Genomic DNA, 16,943 nt, shown 5'->3' on the forward strand with positions numbered 1-16,943 from the left:
AAACTCTTTTAATCTGATTAAGATTAAAGCTCTAAAAAGTACATTGCAACAGAGGTCACAAAGCAGGAAGCATCACTCAGGCTTGGTCTAATGATGTATTATATCTTTACAGGTGTTTGAAGAAGATGCCCTGCAGTGGGAAGAAAAACTGAACCGTATCCATGACATCTTTGATGTATGGATAGATGTGCAGCGCCGATGGGTCTACCTTGATGGCATCTTCAGTGGAAGTGCTGATATCAAGACTTTGCTTCCAGTAGAGACTCAACGATTTGGAAGGTAATTACAGGGCCTCAAATAATGGCAAATCAGTTACTGGTCAAAATGACTAGCAAGGTAAATATTTGACTGAACAACTCCCAGTTCTGGCCAGACATTGTCGGATATCCGGCAGTTAATATTAAAGCCAGGGAATTAAGTGATTTTTATCTTTCTTTGTTGTCAGCCATTAATCAGCTGAATGAATCTCATTGTCAACCTTCATTAAAGGGAAAACACTTCCTTTCATTCTCAATCATCCATTTGGCTTGTAAAAATTCCATAACACCAATAATCACAGCTATGGCAAAACTCCCCTCTTCTTAATTTATAATTTTTTTGAAGACCCTTGATTTAATTTGTGATTTTCATTATTGTAATCATTGCTGAATTTTATAACGTATATTGCAGCATCAGCACAGAGTTCCTGACCTTGATGAAGAAGGTTGCAAAGTCACCCAAGATCATTGATGTTCTCAACATCCAGGGAGTTCAGCGACAGCTTGAGAGACTGGCAGACCTGCTTGGCAAGATCCAGAAGGCTTTGGGAGAATATCTTGAGCAGGAGAGATCATCATTTCCAAGGTGAGGGTCAGAGAATCTTCAAACTGCAGGTTATTTTTATTATACTCCACTCTGAATGGATATTACAAAGGCTAGAAGTAGTTTATTGGATGAAACATTTAGGTTTACTCTAGGTGGTGTGGTGTTAAGAATGAACACTTCATTGTCCTGGCTTCATACTTTTTGAATTAATCTATTAGCCTTATTGCTTTTGAAAAAAACATTCAAATTTCTATTGAAACCTGAAACAGCCTCTAGGCTGATCAAAGTCAGGGCAGGGCTAACTCACAAATTGAACTGGATTTAGGTTGTTAATTTTTGTGAAGGGAAGAATTTCAGAGAATAACACAGGGCTGTCAACTCTCCCGGATAAACCGGGAGTCTCCAGATTTTTGGACCCTATCTCCCGGTCTCCAGATTAGAGTCTCAATTCTCCCGGATAATCGCCGAAGCTGACCATTTCTTCTGAGACTCGACTTTCACAACCATAATTAAAATTCCAATTATTTTGTGTTGTTTGTGTTATTTTACATCGCTAACAAAATCAAAACGTTCCTCATAAACTGTTCTTGCAAGCAGGCCATTGTAATATAAGTGATAATCTGATTGGTCAGAAATAAACCAATCACATCAAATGTTACAAAGCGAAAGACGTCTTTTCGCGCGCTTTTTGACGCGCTGTGACGTCATTTCCTTCCCTATCAATTCTCCAGATTTGAATATCTTGGGGGTTGACAGCCCTGATAACACTCAAGTCAAGGAGAGCCTGGCTAACAAACTCTACTCACATGTGAAGCCCATCTCCGTGACTCCTTTTTTGCCAAATTTCTGGAGTCTAAATATTGACATAATGTGATATAAATAAACCAATTACACATTGACCAATCAATATTTTGAACATTCACAGGTTCTACTTTGTCGGTGATGAAGATCTTCTTGAGATTATTGGCAACAGCAAGAGCATCCCCAAGCTGCAGAAACATTTCAAGAAGATGTTTGCAGGTGTATCGAGCATCATCCTGAATGAAGATGAGACCTTGGTCACAGGTCTTAGTTCAAAGGAAGGAGAAGAAGTTGTTTTCAGAAAGCCAGTTTCCCTCAAAGAAAATCCCAAGGTTAATGAATGGCTGACATGCGTAGAGGGTGAGATGCGCACAAGTCTGGCAACTTTGCTTGCTTCAGCTGTCAAGGAGATTCGGCAGTTCAACACTGAAGAGATTGACAGTAGTACGTACATGGGATGGGTAGACAAATACCAGGTACGTATTTTCTTGTGAGAAAAATATATGCAAGTATTTAGTTATCCAAATATGTTTGACTTAAACAAAGGTTAAGATTTTTTAAGGTTAAATTTGATGGAATAAAATATCAAACTGTCCAGCTGAATCATCTGAAATAGTGATCTAGAAATGTCGTCACTGCAAAACTAATGTGTCACTCATGAAGCCTGTGAAAATTGACCAGCGAAAAACAAAAACATGGCCTCCATTGAAATAAAAAATAGGAAAAAACTCATGAATTATTGTGTCACTCTTATCAGCTGCTATTAGAAACTCCACAGTTTGGTGAACTGGAAATCCATAATTTCGAGAGAAAAAGTGACACCTCAGTTTTGCAAATTTTCTCAATTTTGATTGGCTAACATTTTTTTCTCATATCAGCAGGATTGTATGGTTAATCACTGTTACTCTGAAGCACCCAAAACATAAATTTTTAATTTTGTTGTTGTCCAGGTCTAAAAACACTATGTAAATACTGAAGGATTAATTCATAATCTGGTTTGAAAGGAAAGCTTTCAGCAACAGTAGTTTGCAAGTCTGTTTATTCATTGTACCATATTTTTCCATAGGCACAACTAGTTGTCCTAGCAGCACAGATCTCCTGGTCAGAAAGTTGTGAAAATGCTCTTCAAACAGTGGCATCCAAGCCATCAGATCTTGGGCCTGTTGAGAAGGTATTGAATGTGGTTGACGCTACGCTGAATGTACTGGCAGACTCTGTACTCCAAGAACAACCACCTGTTAGACGGCGCAAACTGGAACACTTGGTAAGAAACTTTACTTAGCCAACACTTACTTTATTATCTGTGTATTGTCTGTTATATGATGCTTACCCCAGCAAACATGTCAAAGCACAAACTGTGTCAAGTCTCGGTGCAACAAGAAAAACCTGCATGTTTAACTAAGCACAACTTTTATCATGTATATATGCTTAAAATCTTTTCCTGCGTGTTGGTAAAGGGTAGGGTAATGAAATTCATTTTTTGTCGCCATACAGATCATTGAACATGTCCACCAACGTGATGTCACACGCACACTGGTCAGCAGCAAAGTGACAGGCAACAAGGCATTTGAATGGCTTAGCCAGATGAGATTCTACTTTGATCCTAAGCAAAAAGATGTGTTACAGCAACTCACTATTCACATGGCCAATGCCAAGTTCAACTATGGATTTGAGTACTTGGGAGTGCAAGACAAGCTTGTCACAACCCCTCTAACTGACCGATGTTATTTGACCATGACTCAGGCCCTTGAAGGAAGACTTGGAGGATCTCCATTTGGTGAGTATATAGAGAGAAAATATCTATTTTTTGAAGAATTTTATGCAGATTATTACGGTTGTTATGATCATGTTGTAGAGAGATATCCTTTAAGTTGAAAATGGTGCTGTACACGTATAAAATATGACAACCAGACTAACTATCATGTTCATCTTTTCAGGACCGGCTGGAACTGGTAAAACAGAGTCTGTCAAGGCCTTGGGACACCAGCTTGGTAGATTTGTGCTGGTCTTTAACTGTGATGAGAAATTTGATTTCCAGGTAATATTTTAACTCTAGGTTTAAAACCATGATGAAATCAGTATTCTGATTATTGTAAAAGGAACTTCAGGCTCTTGTCATTAACAAAAGAAAAAGAAAGAGAAAGAAAACTTGAAAGAGAAATTAGGAAATCATTGTGGCTTTTTCATGTTGCTTAACCTGTTTATTTTCATGTCAAGTGTTGTTTTGTACAGTAACACCCAGAAACATGTACATTTATCACGTTTTTTGCACGAGCAGATAGCGAGCTGATCGCACCGAGTGCTCACGATCTGCTCACAATTTGTTTGCACCTTTCTTAATGTTGTTGTTCGCGATTTGATCACAATTTCATCGCGATCACAGTGTGCTCGCATATAATACGTGAGCAAAACTTGACTAAAGTTTTCTCTTTCACAAAGAATCTGTTCCACAAAGATTATGTTTTGTTTTATCTTCGTGTTCAATTTTTCAGCCGAATCAACCTGTTTTTTGTCAGATCTAGTTTTCTACGGCTTTTATATTGGTATCTGAGTGGATTGAAAACTACACTAAATTTAGGAACGAACGCAGTTGAATTGGGCAGCGTCATCCTTCCGATTCATTTTGTAAACAACAGTGGTCATGTGCATGGTCGTTTTGGTACATGCCTTTCTTCAAGTTATAACATAATATTACAAACAAATAACATGAAATAACATGCTGCAAAGTAGTTTTATGATTAAATGGAACAAAATTATGGCAACAGGAATGCTTTGTGTGAAGTTGTCAGATCGAGAAGTGAAACGACAAGCTTTCATCTTAGTCTATCTAGATCTGATGTGTTTTGTAGGTTGCTTTCATAATAATTGTAAACTAAATGTTTCTTAAACTACAAAGAATTTTTTCCAAGCTTTCAGGCATTGGTGCCCATATTCAGAGATTACAATGGTATTATTCTTCATTAACAGATTTTATGCTTGAAATTATGTTTGCGCTCTAATAGTGATAAATAGCTTGATGTTAAACTTCATCATTTAATGGTTAATGAATTTGTTTCTAGGCTATGGGTCGTATCTTCCTTGGTCTATGCCATGTTGGTGCCTGGGGTTGCTTTGATGAGTTCAATCGTTTGGAAGAGAGGATGTTGTCCGCTGTCTCCCAGCAGATTCAGACAATCCAGCAGGCCTTGAAAGAGAGCAGCAATGATACTGGTAAGTGGTACAATGGATAGGTTGCTCAATAATATAAGCGTGAGTGCCTCATCTTTTAGAAACAATGTTATGTGCCTGAAAAACGTGTTCTTTCTGCAGTGACTGTGATCATGTTCTATAAATTATGTTCGTTGGTTGCATATTGACCTTGCATTGGCACAACAGATGGCAATTTAGCACCACAAAACCTAGTTGGATTTTCTTTTGGTTGTGTTAATAGAAGTGTTGTTTTCGTTGACAGCCTCTTTGACCATTGAACTTGTTGGTAAGCAAGTCAAAGTCAGCAAGAACATGGCCATATTCATCACAATGAACCCTGGCTATGCAGGCCGATCTAACTTGCCTGACAATCTGAAGAAGTTGTTCCGCAGCCTTGCCATGACCAAACCTGACAGACAGTTGATTGCTGAAGTTATGTTGTACTCTCAGGGTTTCCGCACAGCAGAGAAACTTGCTAGAAAGATTGTACCCTTCTTCAAGTAAGTATTGCAGAGTAATATAGCTCACATTAGTTATACCTGTTGTTAGTCAAGCATCAGTTGTCATCTATTGTCATTATCATCATTTAAAATTTGTCATCTGTATTGATTACAACTTCTTTGTCATCAACAAACCCAACTCATTGACCATCAAATGTAATGCAATTGTCTATCATCATCACTTCTGCAGCCTTCGTCATCATCACCATCATAGTCATCATTGAATGCAATCAACCATTGTATTTGTTCATTATTATTACTGGTAACATCATTATCACTACTGCCCTTGTCACTTACACCATACCATGGTACCATTATTACTATCACCATCACCATCACAATCATTATGATGTATGGGTACATTACCAATTACTCACTTTCCTAAACATCTACAGACTCTGTGAAGAACAACTGTCCAACCAGTCTCACTATGACTTTGGGCTGCGAGCATTGAAGAGTGTGCTTGTGAGTGCTGGCAATGTCAAGAGGGACAAGATTCAGAAGATCAAAGAGGATTTGAAAGAAAAGGGAGAAAAAGCAGATGAAGCCGCTATCTCTGAAGGATTGAATGAACAAGAGGTACATATTCAAGGCCTGTTTACTTAAAGTTAGGTTTACCGCCATTTGCATTACTAGGCGGCCACCCCAGACAAAAATTGCAACATGCACTTTGCAATAGACTGCCGTCAATCCAACAAGTTGACATCATTTACACGCGTGTGTGATTCAAAAGGCACCAAAACATGTAGATTGTTTACAAGTATTATGAGCCACACTCACCGGGCCTATCCGGGCCGATCAAAACGCGTGTAAATGACTTCAACATGTTTGATTGACGGCAGTCTATTGCAAAGTGCACGTTGCGATTTTTGTCTAGGGTGGCCGCGTAGCAATGCAAATGGTGGTAAAATAACAACTGGTTGGTTACCAGTCATAATCACTGGCTGGCTCAGTGTTTCTTGTCAAAATGACTGGCAAGGCAATAAGATTTAACTGGACAGGTTCAATTTCTGGCAGGAAAATTGTCCTCTATTAATACTATTATATCTAGCCAAGAAATTCAGAGAGAATACTTGCAAGTATTTCAACTCATCTTATTTATTTCATTTCAAGATCCTCATTCAAAGTGTGTATGAGACAATGGTTCCCAAGCTTGTTGCAGAGGACATTCCTCTCCTGCAGAGCCTGTTATCAGATGTCTTCCCAGGAGTGAAGTACATCTGTGCTGATATGGGAAGACTAAAGGCTGAGATCAAGAAAGTGTGCGAAGAGATGCATTTGGTGTATGGAGAAGGGGAAGACCAGGGTGCTGCATGGGTTGATAAGGTACTGTATGTTTGTCAAAAGGTTTTAACCACATTTTTTTAAAGACAATTTGCAGCCATAGTGGTCATGATCACAGCTTTAAAGTATACTACCCCCACTCTCCCTCCCTGGGGACCTGTGATCATCAGGTATCATAATTACTATTACAAGAAACTCTATCTTAGTAAATGTTGTTAATTTTTTTCACAATAGGTGCTGCAGCTCTACCAGATCTGTCAAATTCATCATGGTTTAATGATGGTTGGTCCAAGTGGAAGTGGTAAATCCATGGCCTGGAGAGTACTCCTGAAAGCCTTAGAGAGATCAGAAGGTGTTGAGGGTGTGGCACATGTCCTCAATCCAAAGGTAGCCAATAAACACCTCACAGCTATTTTACACTGTCAGTTATAGACTTTGACCCATTTAGACATCCTTCTTAACCATTTCAGACCTGAGATAAGGTTTTCCATTTGACTTTAATTTCTATTAATGTATTTTTTCAAGCAAGACTTGTAGACAAAAAAATGATAATCAAGAGAATAAACACATGGGAATAATAAACAAGGTTTATTGAAAAGTTCTGTGTATACCCTATTTCACCCCAATCATGTCAAAAAATGTCGTTGGTTGGAGATCTGAAATTTGAGACTGAGTAGCACTCGGCAATTTGTAATATTTTCGCAGCTGAACAATATTTTTTTCTTTTTAGATTGGAATATGAAGCATGACAAATAAATGTTATGCTTGCATTTCATTGTAACAAAATTTCATTCTCTTTCTATACAGGCCATCTCCAAGGAATTCCTCTATGGAACATTGGACCCCAACACAAGAGAATGGACTGATGGTCTCTTTACTCATGTTCTTAGAAAGTAAGTTCTAAAATATCTACTGGGGTAAGGCTATGGTTTCCTTGTTCAGAAGGTGGCTTAATTCTTAAGTTTATTTATTTATTTCACCAGGATCATTGAGAATGTGAGAGGTGAGCTTGGCAAGAGACAGTGGATTATATTTGATGGTGATGTAGACCCTGAATGGGTTGAGAACTTGAACAGTGTGCTAGATGACAACAAGCTCTTAACACTCCCCAATGGAGAACGTCTTGCTATACCACCCAATGTAAGTAAAAATATCTAAGGAAGAAATAAATGGTATGAAATGGGAATGAAAAAATAAATTATAGTGAAATGAACCTGTAAAGTTAAGACCATAACATTGGGTAACTTATTCGCCTTTTTAATATACCTTATAATACCCATTCTGTTACACAAGCAATGCCACTACACTCATTATTTACCACACACGACATTAAACGCATTTGTTGTTGTTTGTAGGTTCGCATAATGTTTGAGGTCCAAGACCTTCGCTTTGCAACCCTAGCCACAGTCAGTCGTTGTGGTATGGTGTGGTTCAGTGAGGATGTGTTGTCGACAGAAATGATATTTGAGAACTACCTGCTGCGCATGGGCAAGATACCCATTGAAGAGTCAGAGGAGGATATGCAGCATATCAGAGCACCCCAGGAAGAAGAAGTTCTTTCTCCATCAATGCAGGTGAGATGCATAGATGTAACACATATCCTAGACAAAAGAGAATATCTCGGGGGACTTTGATCGGAAAAGGGTGGGGATGTATGTCCTACCCTTTAGGGTTTCAGATCACCACTAATCATTAGTTGCCATGCCCACTTGAACAACATTCTTGACTAATACCTATGGTATTAGGGTAATTTTCAAAATCTCCTATGAGCATCCTGCCAATTTATATAGTGGGGACATCTCCTGGGGAAAAATAGTGTGCTTCCTTGAGTAAACCAAAGCTAGTCAAAAAAATACACTGTAGAGGGGCAGATCACTGATGGCAGAAGTCTCTTAGGGTTTCGGGGACACTGTCTTTAGGAACTGCTTTACATATTACATTATGTGGCATTCCTTGGTGGGGAGAGCAATCCATGGCACCCAGTAAGCCCTCCTCAGATCTTCCACGTCAAGTCTTTGTTTGTCTACCCAAACATAAATTTTCTTTATATATTTGACACTTTTGAAGGCTTGTAACTCTGAATTACTTAATATATTAAGATGCTTTCTCAGATGACTAAATGTTCTTGCTAATTGGATTAAAATTCAAAGTTTGCCCCTGTCCCAGGCTTGTTTTCTCATTGGGCTCGTAATTGCATTGTTAAAAGGTGTTTAATTGTTGAAACTTTTACATTACAGGTTCAGCGAGATGTTGTTGAGAATCTAAGGGAACACTTTGTTTCTAATGGCCTTGTAATGAAGTGCCTTGAGTTTGCTGTCAATCAAGAGCATGTTATGGACTTCACCCGCATGCGTGCCTTGGAATCTCTATTCTCCATGCTACACCAGGGAATAAGAAATGTTTTGCTCTACAACCAACAACATCCGGACTTCCCAATGGAGGTAAGCAATATTTTATGAATACAGCTGCCAAATTGATTATACTGCGAGTGATCGAAGCACCACCATGATGCTTCTCAAGTAGAGCAATGCCATGTTGTGCAAGACCTCTAATTGTTACTCTAAATTTTCTCTGCAGCGTGACCAGATTGACAAGTATATACCCCGATACTTGGTGTATTCTTTGCTATGGGCGTTTGCTGGTGATGGCAAGCTGAAAGTCAGAGAAGAACTGGGTGCTCACATCAGGAACATCACTACTATCCCACTTCCTTCAAGTTCAACAGCAACTGTGGTTGACTTTGAGGTAATTCTATATGCATTTAGCTGCAGTTTATATAATTGCCATATAATTTATGTTAACCCTCTATTTATTTGTAGTTGTTAATTGATGAATTGCTAAGCTTCATACCATTCTTTTCATACTGTTCTTTCCATACCATTGCAGACATTACAGACATGCCAATCTCAATCTTGGAACTGTTTCTTACTGTTATTGTTGTTCTGCCTCTTTGGTATTGATTGATGTCATTGTTGATGTTTGAAAACAGGCAGTCTCCTTTTCATTTACTAGTCTCCATAAAATTCCCTCTAGAAATTCAGTGTAATTTAGAATAGTGTTCCTATTTTTAGACAGGATTAAAATGTTATTTCACTGATAAAACTCTTTCCCAAACAACAGGTAACAATTCAAGGTGAATGGGTTCTCTGGCAGTCCAAGGTGCCACAGATTGAAGTAGAGACCCACAAAGTTGCTGCCCCAGATGTTGTTGTTCCTACAGTTGACACTGTCCGTCATGAGTCACTCCTCTACACCTGGCTTGCTGAGCACAAACCTCTTGTCTTGTGTGGACCACCAGGTAGTGGTAAAACCATGACACTGTTCAGTGCTTTGAGGGCTCTTCCAGACATGGAGGTTAGTACAATCTTGATAATAACTATTAGGGTCCCAAACCATCTTTTAACCGACCGTTGGTCAGCTGTTGGTCGGCAGGTCACTACATACCACAGATAACTGTAGACAAACAGGGGACAAACGGGCCACAAGCGTTCAAGGAACAGTTGACAAATGACCAGCAAATGGTCAACAATTGGTCTACAGATGGTTTGGGGCACTGATAGTTACTATTACCTACAATCTCTTGTTGTCTTCCTGTTCATATTAATGAGTTTTAAACCCTTAGTTGATAAAATTAAGTTGATAAAGTCTTTAAACACATTAAAAAAGGAAGGAGTTGCTACAACCTGAGGAGAATCTATTACTAGAACTATTTATGCAATGTTAAGTATAGAAAATACATGGCTAAAAATTTGTTAAAAGTATATTATTAAAATTTTGTAGCTGGAAAAAAGGGGGAAAAAACATATATTATAAAAAAGTGTTAAGGCTCAAAATTGGCCTTGGTTCACCTCATGTTCTCTACTCTTGTTTCACATTTCAAGGTTGTAGGCTTGAATTTCTCCAGTGCAACAACACCAGAGCTTCTTCTAAAGACATTTGATCACTACTGTGAATACAGACGTACACCAAACGGCATTGTCCTGGCCCCTGCACAGCTCAATAAGTGGATGGTTCTGTTCTGTGATGAGATCAATTTACCAGACATGGATCACTATGGTAAGACCATCTTGTGCTCACTATCTTATTGTAGACTTCCTACAAATGACTTTCATTGAGATTGGACAGTTTGTGTTCTTTAAGCATTGGAAAGTCAGTACTACAAATTTATTTTCAACTGAGTTTTTCCACTTTTCTCTGACTAAAGACAATGATTGTTTTATTCAAGACTTAATATGTAAGACACATATTTCTGTTATGGATATTTTCAGGTACCCAGCGTGTGATATCATTCTTGCGACAGATTGTTGAGCATGGAGGGTTCTTCCGTAGTTCAGACCAGGCTTGGGTTACTCTGGAGAGAATGCAGTTTGTAGGAGCTTGTAACCCTCCTACTGATCCAGGCAGAAAGCCTTTGACCCACAGGTTAACTCACAATTAATAATAACATGTTAAAGGATCCCAGAACATTCTATGAGTATACACTTTATATGCAGTAACATACATTAGATAAACGAAACTCGTGAAAACGCCAAGACATTGGTCTTTTACTTGCCCTATGATTGGAAGGCATAGGTGTTCCCAATGGGCCTTTTGCAACAACAGATCACATGACCCTACCCCCTTTAAAAAGAGATGTTGTGTCAAAATGAACACCAGAAATGGAAAGAGCACCTCAATATTAGTGAGAAGGCAAAGTTTTAGCTAATAATGTTGACTATAGGAGAAATGGCTTCAAATACAAAATCAAATATTTCATAATGATTTGTATGGGAAAATATGCTGGACGGCAATTCAGTTGATAAAGAGCCACTCTGTGGAAATTCCAGTGCTAAGTCCTATTTATTATTTATTATTTAAATTCTATGTGTCTTTCAGATTCCTTCGCCATGTGTCTGTGATCTACGTTGATTACCCAGGCCCTGCCTCCCTGACCCAGATTTATGGCACCTTCAACCGTGCCATGCTGAGAATGATGCCTTCATTAAGGAACTATGCACAGCCTCTTACTGACGCCATGGTGGAGTTTTACACAATGTCACAGGAACGTTTCACTCAGGACATGCAGCCTCATTACATCTACAGTCCTCGTGAGATGAGTAGATGGGTGAGAGGAATCTGTGAAGCCATGAGACCACTGGAGACTATGAGTATAGAAGCACTGGTCAGGATCTGGGCTCATGAGGCTTTGAGACTCTTCCAAGACAGGTAAGACACATTGGTGTACGGCATATGTAGCTGTTTCAAAGTCAAATTGTATTGTCAAAAACCTACAATGAATTTTGGCAGTTTTATGCCATCTGAGTGTTTCTCTCAAAGTAGCTTTAATATTAGTATTAGCTACGGTACAACGTTCTATTCTTGGGGACGTGATCATAGCTGTATTAAAAGATTTAAACAAGTGACCTTGTCTTGGCTTCTCTGGTCATATCAGCCAATATGGCAGCCACATTTTTTGGCCTTTTGTTCTCATGTGAAACGTTTTGCACCACCAATTAAATAATAACAATTCCTAAATGAAAACATTTTTCTCCTTTAGACTTGTAGAAGAAGATGAGAGAAAGTGGACAGATGAGAATGTGGACCTGGTAGCCTTGAAGCACTTCCCTAACATTGACAGCAAGACTGCTCTAATGAGGCCTATACTCTACAGTAACTGGCTGTCTAAGGACTATGTGGCTGTAGAACAAGAAGAACTAAGAGATTTTGTAAAAGCCAGATTGAAGGTAAACATTAGTAACTAAAAATATCACTCTTAATGTGCACCTGAAAAGTTGTTTTAATGGCTGATCCACCCAAGCTAGAAGTGGTTGATGATTTTTAAATGCAATTTGATCAGTTCTATTGTATGAAGAAGAAAAAATAAAGCCAAGCTATCAATGTCAGCAGAATGTTCACTTTTTATATATTTGTCATCTATCACATCTAAATTTGCCTCATAAGTAAGCATATTTTGCTGATACATATGAAGATTATGCATCTTTGACAGGCTTTCCAGCGGAAAATGCCAAATATGTGGCATATCAGTGGAATGTTTTTGTGCAAAATGTGCACGGGTACTTTGAGCAGAACATGCTTGTATTACCAGTTTTTACACTTGATCAGCATAACTCCGTTTCTTTTTGACACTCTGGGTTTTCACTCTGACAGCTGTTATAAGTCCTTTGATCATTGCCCCACCTCTAGAGTTGAGCATGGTGCAAATATCAAGGAATAGTTTTGAGCTTTCATCAAATTTTATGAATAATGTTCAATATTGTTTCTTCTTTCCAGGTGTTCTATGAGGAAGAACTAGATGTACCTCTGGTGTTGTTCAATGAAGTATTAGACCATGTCCTCCGCATTGACAGAATATTCAGACAGCCACAGGTACAGTAGATCACTGGGTCACTGCCAGGCAAAATTGGCATTTCAACTGAGGGTTATGTGTGTAACAAAATAATTAAATGAAGTCCGTAGTGAATGTTTATTGTCAAACCCTGGCCTCTTGGAAACGACATTCCAGTATCATGACATAAAAATAATAAAGGTATTATAGTCAGAAGCAAGGCCAATTTTTAAATATATGTTTCTTAGTTATAAGAAGATATAACTAGCTAAAAACTAGCGTGAGCTGCGTCGGTGTTTTTTCATCTTTTCACGGTGTATAATTTACCTTTTCATCATTACTGTTTATTTAGTTATATATGCTTGTTATCATTATTTCTCAGGGACATCTTCTCTTGATTGGTGTCAGTGGAGCAGGCAAGACTACATTGTCTAGATTTGTAGCATGGATGAATGGTTTGAGTGTTTTCCAAGTCAAGGTGTGTATCAACAAGTTCAAAGTACCTCAGATCTATGTCCAGTTTCATTCTACGTATGGGCAAACAAATGTTATGTCACTGTGTTGTACTTTGTCAGTTTGTCTCTTTTCTTACACAGTATCAAAGAAATAATTTTGCCTTTTTATCTTTATTTCTAATTTGAAGTTTTTCAATCTACGTAAGATGAAGAGATTTTAGAATAAAATATGTTATGCAAATTAGAGATAAAAGTGAGTCATTGTGATCGATGTTTGCATTGATCAGTATGGCAATGAAGCACAATTATCTCTAGTTGCCGTTATAAAGTCTATAGACTGAGTCACAAGATTAATATTTTCAGATTCATCGTAAATACACTGCAGCAGATTTTGATGAAGACCTGCGTAATGTACTGAGAAGATCAGGCTGCAAGAATGAAAAGATTGCCTTCATCCTAGATGAATCCAACATCATGGAGTCAAGTTTCCTGGAGAGAATGAACACTCTTCTTGCTAATGGAGAGGTAAGGTCAATAATTACATGTGATGATGTATTACTGCACAGAGAATGAACACTCTTCTTGCTAATGGAGAGGTAAGGTCAATAATTACATGTGATGATGTATTACTGCACAGAGAATGAACACTCTTCTTGCTAATGGAGAGGTAAGGCCAATTACACATGGTGATGTATTACTGCACAGTGCTAAAAGACGGAAATGGACCCTTCTAAGTCATATAGTGGACGTGAGGCTTACATGGAAATATGAAAGAAGTCACACTTGTTCTTGATGGAATTTGTCATTTCTATTGTATTTTGATGTTAGTCCATTGGGGACTGTTCATGATTTATGAGTTGGGGGCAATGTTGATTTTGAGGGGGGAGCAGGGATGTTTTCAACAGTCCCAAAAAACGTCCACATTATCCTCCCTTTCCTTTACTTTGTTGATAGGATTTTTAAAATGCAACATGTTTTTTTTGTTTTAGGTGCCTGGTCTGTTTGAAGGAGATGAGTTCACCACATTGATGACCCAGTGCAAGGAAGGATCACAGAGAGAGGGTCTGATGTTGGACTCGGGAGAAGAGCTCTACAAGTGGTTCACACAACAGGTGCTTTTTCTTTTATCCTATATATCCAGATACAGGGAAGGTTTCATGTTGTCCATTCCCCAAGACACTTTGCAGCTTATTACTTAGGTATCATTACTTATTACTTGAACCTTATTTTACCATCGATGATGGTGTTTGCTCCTCATTGAAAGCTGGTGATGAGGTTCCTGAGATTAATTCAGCTAATTGATCCCCCCTCCCCCCCCAAAAAAAATATCTTGAAGATATACGTGGTAAAATGCAGATTCAGGGATCAAATGTAATTTTACTAACATCTTACTAAAATTATATCTAATTAGGTGATGACCAACCTTCATGTTGTGTTCACTATGAATCCCTCATCTGAAGGCCTGAAGGACAGAGCTGCAACATCTCCTGCCTTGTTCAACAGGTCAGTACTAGACATAATTCCCCTCTGTGGTTATATAGAGGATATTACATGGGCGCGCGGAGATTCAAGTGTTCAATTGATATCTCACGAGTGAGCGCAGCGAACTCGTGAGATGTCTAAATTGAACACGAGAAGATAAAATTCGTATTTCCATGAAGCGGACATGTAATGTTCTGTTTATTATATAGATATCGATGAAACTTAAATAAAACAAAAGCTCAAAAATGCTTTATTAGAATACGTTACTATGTCATCAGCGATATCTTCACATGTGAAAGATATGGTATCTTCCACTGGTGAAAGATATACCTGGAAAACCTGGTATTTCATCGATATCTATATAATAAGATATATTACATTAATGTTTTACTTTTGGCCTCATTAGGTGCGTGCTCAACTGGTTTGGTGACTGGTCTACTGGTGCGTTGTACCAAGTTGGAAAAGAGTTCACTAGTAAACTTGATTTAGACAAGTCCAAGGTGAGCATTTCAATACTCCAGTTTCGAGTGCTCTTTGCTCAGTCTCATTTCTGTGTTATAATATTCAGCTATTCAACCAAAACCCGTGGCATTTCAATCAACTCGTATTCCGAAGTATTTAAATTCCTTACTATACAATGGACCTTAATAAAACAAAAGAACACATTTGTACACAATCTAGGCTAAGACTGAGCAAAGGCAAACTTGAAAAGGGAGTAGTCACTCAATATTGTAACTTCATGGATTTATATCCTTTATTGATGAGCTAAAAGTAGCAGTTGTCAATGGCTGGACAAGATGACAAGTTACTTTGGATTGATAAACATGTGACCAGTCAAGAGGACTGGCCTAAGAGGCATTGGCTGGACAAGTACTACTTTTGGCCAGACATTGTCCATTGACCAGCCATTACAAGCCCTATTTTAAGCCCTATGTGATCTTCTAATTCTTTTTATTGTAGTATTCTGCTCCTCCATACCTGCCAGTGGTGTATGAGGAACTGCCAGTACCTCCAACACACAGGGAAGCTGTCATAAACGGCTTTGTGTTTGTCCACCAAACTCTACATGAAGCTAACTCAAGGCTGATGAAGAAAGGAAGTCAGGTTATGGCTATCACTCCAAGGCACTACCTGGACTTTATAAATCACTATGTAAGGGAAAATGATTTTCTCTGATTTAAAAAATCGTCATGAACGTCACTTGCTTGCATATCGACATTGGTATCAGCAACATCTTGATCACCTTTCTTACCACCATCAGATTATCATTATCATAACCATCATAACCATCATCAAGATCATCATTAACATCAACATCAACATCAACACTACCACCTCAGACACCAGCCATTATCATCATAGTCAACACCATCGTCACTATCATTAACATCACCATCATCATTATCACCAACATTATCAAAATCATCATCATCACCATCGTCATAGTCAACACCATTATCATGATCGACATCAACATCATCACCACCACCATCATCATCACCACCATCATCACCATCATCATTATCTCCACCACCATCATCATCATCATCAACACCATCATCACCATCATCATCACCACCATCATTATCAAAATCATCATCATCACCATCGTCATAGTCAACACCATTATCATGATCGACATCAACATCATCACCACCACCATCATCATCACCACCATCATCACCATCATCATTATCTCCACCACCACCATCATCATCATCAACACCATCATCATCATCACCATCATCATCACCACCATCATCATCACCATCATCATCATCACCACCATCATCATCATCACCATCATCATCACCAACACCATCATCATCATCATCACCAACATCATCATCATCATCACCACCATCATCATCATCACCAATCATCATCACTATCGTGATCATCTTCACTATCATGATCATCATCACTGTCGTGATCATCATCACTATCGTGATCATCATCACTGTCGTGATCATCTTCACTGTCATGATCATCTTCACTATCGTGATCATCATCACTGTCGTGATCATCTTCACTATCGTGATCATCATCACTGTCGTGATCATCATCACTGTCGTGATCATCATCACTGTCATGATCATCATC

General features: G+C 38.5%; 1 protein-coding gene across 2 annotated transcripts in view; it reads left to right on the forward strand.

The window, feature by feature from the left end:
* Positions 1–16,943, forward strand: part of LOC116299720 (cytoplasmic dynein 1 heavy chain 1) — a 65,098-nt gene that overhangs the window by 15,219 nt on the left and 32,936 nt on the right. For both annotated transcript variants that reach the window (XM_031708438.2, XM_031708439.2), the window contains exons 27-54: positions 113–279; positions 670–843; positions 1,730–2,081; positions 2,672–2,869; positions 3,100–3,382; positions 3,543–3,643; positions 4,665–4,815; positions 5,057–5,294; positions 5,690–5,873; positions 6,408–6,620; positions 6,813–6,965; positions 7,386–7,471; positions 7,562–7,718; positions 7,934–8,152; positions 8,816–9,019; positions 9,156–9,323; positions 9,699–9,932; positions 10,460–10,634; positions 10,847–11,000; positions 11,454–11,783; positions 12,115–12,301; positions 12,849–12,944; positions 13,286–13,381; positions 13,722–13,883; positions 14,348–14,470; positions 14,770–14,861; positions 15,247–15,340; positions 15,801–15,992. In XM_031708438.2, coding sequence (XP_031564298.2) covers positions 113–279; positions 670–843; positions 1,730–2,081; positions 2,672–2,869; positions 3,100–3,382; positions 3,543–3,643; positions 4,665–4,815; positions 5,057–5,294; positions 5,690–5,873; positions 6,408–6,620; positions 6,813–6,965; positions 7,386–7,471; positions 7,562–7,718; positions 7,934–8,152; positions 8,816–9,019; positions 9,156–9,323; positions 9,699–9,932; positions 10,460–10,634; positions 10,847–11,000; positions 11,454–11,783; positions 12,115–12,301; positions 12,849–12,944; positions 13,286–13,381; positions 13,722–13,883; positions 14,348–14,470; positions 14,770–14,861; positions 15,247–15,340; positions 15,801–15,992 — 4,983 coding nt within the window. The remainder of the gene's footprint in view (positions 1–112; positions 280–669; positions 844–1,729; positions 2,082–2,671; positions 2,870–3,099; positions 3,383–3,542; positions 3,644–4,664; positions 4,816–5,056; positions 5,295–5,689; positions 5,874–6,407; positions 6,621–6,812; positions 6,966–7,385; positions 7,472–7,561; positions 7,719–7,933; positions 8,153–8,815; positions 9,020–9,155; positions 9,324–9,698; positions 9,933–10,459; positions 10,635–10,846; positions 11,001–11,453; positions 11,784–12,114; positions 12,302–12,848; positions 12,945–13,285; positions 13,382–13,721; positions 13,884–14,347; positions 14,471–14,769; positions 14,862–15,246; positions 15,341–15,800; positions 15,993–16,943) is intronic.

Source organism: Actinia tenebrosa, unplaced genomic scaffold (genome assembly GCF_029948245.1).
Source record: "Actinia tenebrosa isolate PJP-AT-01 unplaced genomic scaffold, QUT_ActTen_1.0 PGA_scaffold15__27_contigs__length_11533743, whole genome shotgun sequence".
Lineage (NCBI taxonomy): Eukaryota > Metazoa > Cnidaria > Anthozoa > Actiniaria > Actiniidae > Actinia > Actinia tenebrosa.